Source organism: Protobothrops mucrosquamatus, unplaced genomic scaffold, assembly GCF_001527695.2.
Source record: "Protobothrops mucrosquamatus isolate PMUCROS unplaced genomic scaffold, P.Mucros_1.0 scaffold1001, whole genome shotgun sequence".
NCBI lineage: Eukaryota > Metazoa > Chordata > Lepidosauria > Squamata > Viperidae > Protobothrops > Protobothrops mucrosquamatus.
In genome coordinates this window covers 8,917-12,605 of record NW_015387238.1, presented here as the reverse complement: position 1 = coordinate 12,605, position 3,689 = coordinate 8,917, and the positions used below count along the sequence as shown (strand labels likewise).

General features: G+C 52.8%; 1 protein-coding gene across 1 annotated transcript in view; it reads left to right on the top strand.

Annotated features, from left to right (window-relative positions):
• The window catches only part of LOC107290906 (pyruvate carboxylase, mitochondrial-like), a gene marked incomplete at its 3' end in the record, with an annotated part of 23,035 nt that overhangs the window by 12,189 nt on the left and 7,157 nt on the right, over positions 1-3,689 (top strand). Inside the window, exons 5-7 of the mRNA XM_015819846.1 lie at positions 2,462-2,607; positions 2,917-3,034; positions 3,505-3,656. Of these exons, the coding sequence (XP_015675332.1) occupies positions 2,462-2,607; positions 2,917-3,034; positions 3,505-3,656 (416 nt within the window). The remainder of the gene's footprint in view (positions 1-2,461; positions 2,608-2,916; positions 3,035-3,504; positions 3,657-3,689) is intronic.

Here is a 3,689-nt window from a genome sequence, read left to right as displayed (position 1 = left end):
GCCGGAACACGCTCAGCCTTAGAGCCACAGGGCAGCCCTGGAGCCAGCGAGGCCCCCCACCCGCCGTCTCTTCCCCGCCCCCTGGCTGGCGTCCTGGGGGAAAGGGAAGCGCTTCTCCTGCCTTTTTCCTTTCTCAGTGGTCAGCAGGGATGCCGGGTACTCGCCGTCTCCTCTTCACGTGCCCAGGGGGTGGGGCGGGCCCTTTCCCGCCAAAACCTCCTTTTATGTCCTCTCCTCTATGCCCCTTTCCTCCTCCTTTTCTCTTCCGGGCACCTCCAGCTCCCGGAAGCACCAATCAGCTGGAGCCCGGCGCTGATCCTGGCGCCTCTGCCAAGCCCCGACAGCTCTGCAGCTCCAGCTGTCTCTCCCTCGGGCTTCTGTAGTGCTGCCACCGCTTCAGCTCATTCCTCTCCCCCTCAGCTACCACTTCTCTAGGACGGTCGCATACCACCTGCCAGGTGGCAAAGTACCACCGGTTGAAAAGCCCTGCTCTAGAGTCTAGCTACTCAGGTCACCTACCATCTTCTAGCTGTCCCCCTTCTTACCCACCTTTCCTGGTAGCCTCTTCAACCTTTCTACCGTATTTTTGGTGGCTATTAGCTACCTGTTGGTAACTCACCTTGGTGACTGCATCCTGCAGGACAGTCTTTCCCCTTTCCCCACATAATCTTCAGCTGCTGGTTTACTACAGTTAAATAGGGATTAACTGTAGTAAACCTAGCAGCTGAAGATTATGTGTTCAAAGAGCTGTTCTCTTTGAGGAAAAGATCCCAGTTGGCAAACCTTTTATTAAGTTGCTTATAGCATCATTATATCACATTTCCTGCATAGCTTTTTAGAAATAAATAAGGTTGATTTAGGAAATGAATAAACTTGTCCTTGATCATACCTAGTTATTCCTAACATCCTCCTTTCACCGGGAATGGTACTCTTGTACAGAGGGTAGCATGCTGCTGCCTCTTTCCCTCCCTGTCAATACTTCGTTTCCCCCCCACACACACACACATCTGCCATTTAATGGCTTCTAACCTAACTCTCCTGTGCACTCAAAATACAACTTTGATGACATCTGCTAATATTTGCTGATTTGGGCATCTTGCAAACTGTTTCTGTTTTAATCCACGTTGGCCGAAGACTACAGCATTTTCACCCATGATGGTTTATTAATCTCCCTTTCATTCATGTCGCTCTTGTGCAAATGGTGGTATGCAACTGTACTTCTACTGTCTTATGGTCATTTGGAGTCTGGAGCCGGGTTCCAGACATCGTTGTTCAATAAGGGACAGCGCTGTAACAAACTGGAGCAAGTTCAGAGAGGAGGTCTCCCGAGGTGAGGAAAGAGCTGCATGAGGAACGCTTAAGGCAGTGGTTCTCAACCTGTGGGTCGGGACCCCATTTGGGGTCGATCGACCATTTCACGGGGGTCGCCAAGCAAGGCTGTCCGCCATTTTTTTTGTCCACCATTTTTTCCCCTTTTCCGGCGGGTGCCTTACCTCCCTTGGGCTGGGCCAGCTGGTGGTCGGCCTGCTCCGTCTCTGCCGCTTGCCAGCTACGCCTCGGCCGGCACAGGGGGCGGAACCACGCATGCGCGGCGCTCCTGGGCAGGGAAAGTCCTCAACTTACGATCGGTTGGGTAGTCCTCAACTTACAACCGGTTTAGTCCTCGACTTACGACCGGTTGGGGTCGCGGCATTAAAAAGGTTGAGAACCACTGGCTTAAGGGGTCTGGGCAGGATTAGCCTGCAGGACAGGTGACTCGGGGAGGCAGCAGCCTTGAAACTTGTCCTTCCTGCACCGAGTTTGCTGACTTCCGGTAGGAGTTCAGCATCTTGTTGGAGCTGAGGTGCTCTGGACCCCCGGCAATAAAATTCAGAGAACAGGAACCATACGAGTCCCCCTTTTGGCAGATCAGGGCAGGGCTTGTTCAGGATCCTCTTCATTCTGAGGTCTCAAGCTTTTGCTAGAGGCGATCGCTTTTTGGGACTGCTGATGAGAGTTGGGATCTTTCAGTGCTCCAGCTAATCGCGGTAGAGCTGACCTTGGAAAGGTACGAGAGAGCGGTTATGGGGGCCTCGGATGATGGCAGTCTGGAGAAAGAAACTCCTCCTAATCTCACCTTGGTTTGGTTTAATTAATATAAGAGAGGAGAGGGAGGAACTTGGAGAGGCTTTCGGAGTTCTGCTAACTTTCCTTACTAAGGATACCAACCTTGTAGGTGATTCTCAGTTCCTTTCTTACACCTTCCTCAAGATCAGCTCCATGTTCCCTTACCTCTTCTGCTCCTTCTGAGGGACAGTTCCGGGAGATGGCTGGAGGGGACAGGCCTGGGCAGAGGCCTTGGGGACAGCTGTTCCTTAATCCTCCGCCCCAGACATATCCAGTCGGGGCTCCCAGTCTGGCGTCGGGACACAGTCCAGGCGCTGCCGAGTGGGGCTCAGTGGGACTCCTCTTTGCTCTTCAGGAGTGCCTGTGGTCCCCGGGACAGACGCCCCCATCTCCTCTCTGAGCGAGGCGCAGGAGTTCTCGCAGGTGTACGGCTTCCCCATCATCTTCAAGGCTGCCTATGGCGGAGGAGGACGGGGCATGAGGGTTGTGCGCAGCTACGAGGTAGGGCACATGGCTCGGCTTGTGGGGCCTTGAACTCGGGGAAGAAACTGGGCCAAGCAGGTCACGGCAGGGGAGGCCGTCCATATTTGTGTCAGAAGCACCCACAAAGCTAATCGAAGGGTGACTCCAGGTTGAGAGGATTTGTCGGTGACAACACCATTGCCCAGGGGACACCTGGTTGCCAAAAATAATGCAATCTTTGAGGAGGCTCCTTTCCTGTCCCCTGTTGGGGGGGCATCCCCAGCTGGGGACAGGAGGGCCTGGGTTGAGGATGGGGTGTCAAGCCGGATCCCCTTTTTTTCTGGGCAGGAGCTGGAAGAGAACTACACCCGGGCGTTCTCCGAGGCCCTTTCTGCTTTTGGCAATGGTGCTCTCTTTGTGGAGAAGTTCGTGGAGAAGCCAAGACACATCGAAGTCCAGATTTTGGGTATGGAACAAAATAGATGTGTGCCCCCTCTTTGTCTGGAGGGTAGCAGTGAGAGATGATTTCGGTAATCTGAGAAAGATGGATGGAAAAATAAATATTTTATTATAGATTATATAAAAAGAAGATTAATTTTGCTGAAACAATTTAATTAAAAGAAATGTAACATGTTTATTATGGTCATTGACTAGAAAAGTAAATAAATAAATTATGCTAAATAAGTCTTCTGACTAAAGAAATATACTGGCCAGATAATTTATGAGTTTAATCATTTGAGTGACTAAGTCGAAGCTTTTAGGAAAAGAAGAGGTTGTGGCGTGTGGCAGGGAATTCCTCGATACAGACAGTCCCCGTGTGTGCACGTCGGGAGGCTGCCCGCTTAGCACAGCTGGCTTGTCCCGTCCCAGACGGGGAGGGAGCCTCCACCTTGGCCCAGCTTCATCTTTGGCCTGGTTTCTCCTCCTCCTTGGCAGGTGACCAGCATGGGAATGTGGTGCACCTGTACGAGAGGGACTGTTCCATCCAGCGACGGCACCAGAAAGTGGTGGAAATCGCCCCAGCCGCCCACCTCGACTCCCAGCTGCGCTCTAAGCTCACTGCTGACGCCGTCCGCCTAGCCAAGCAGGTGAGGGACTGCAAGCGGCCCAGCCATCTGGGG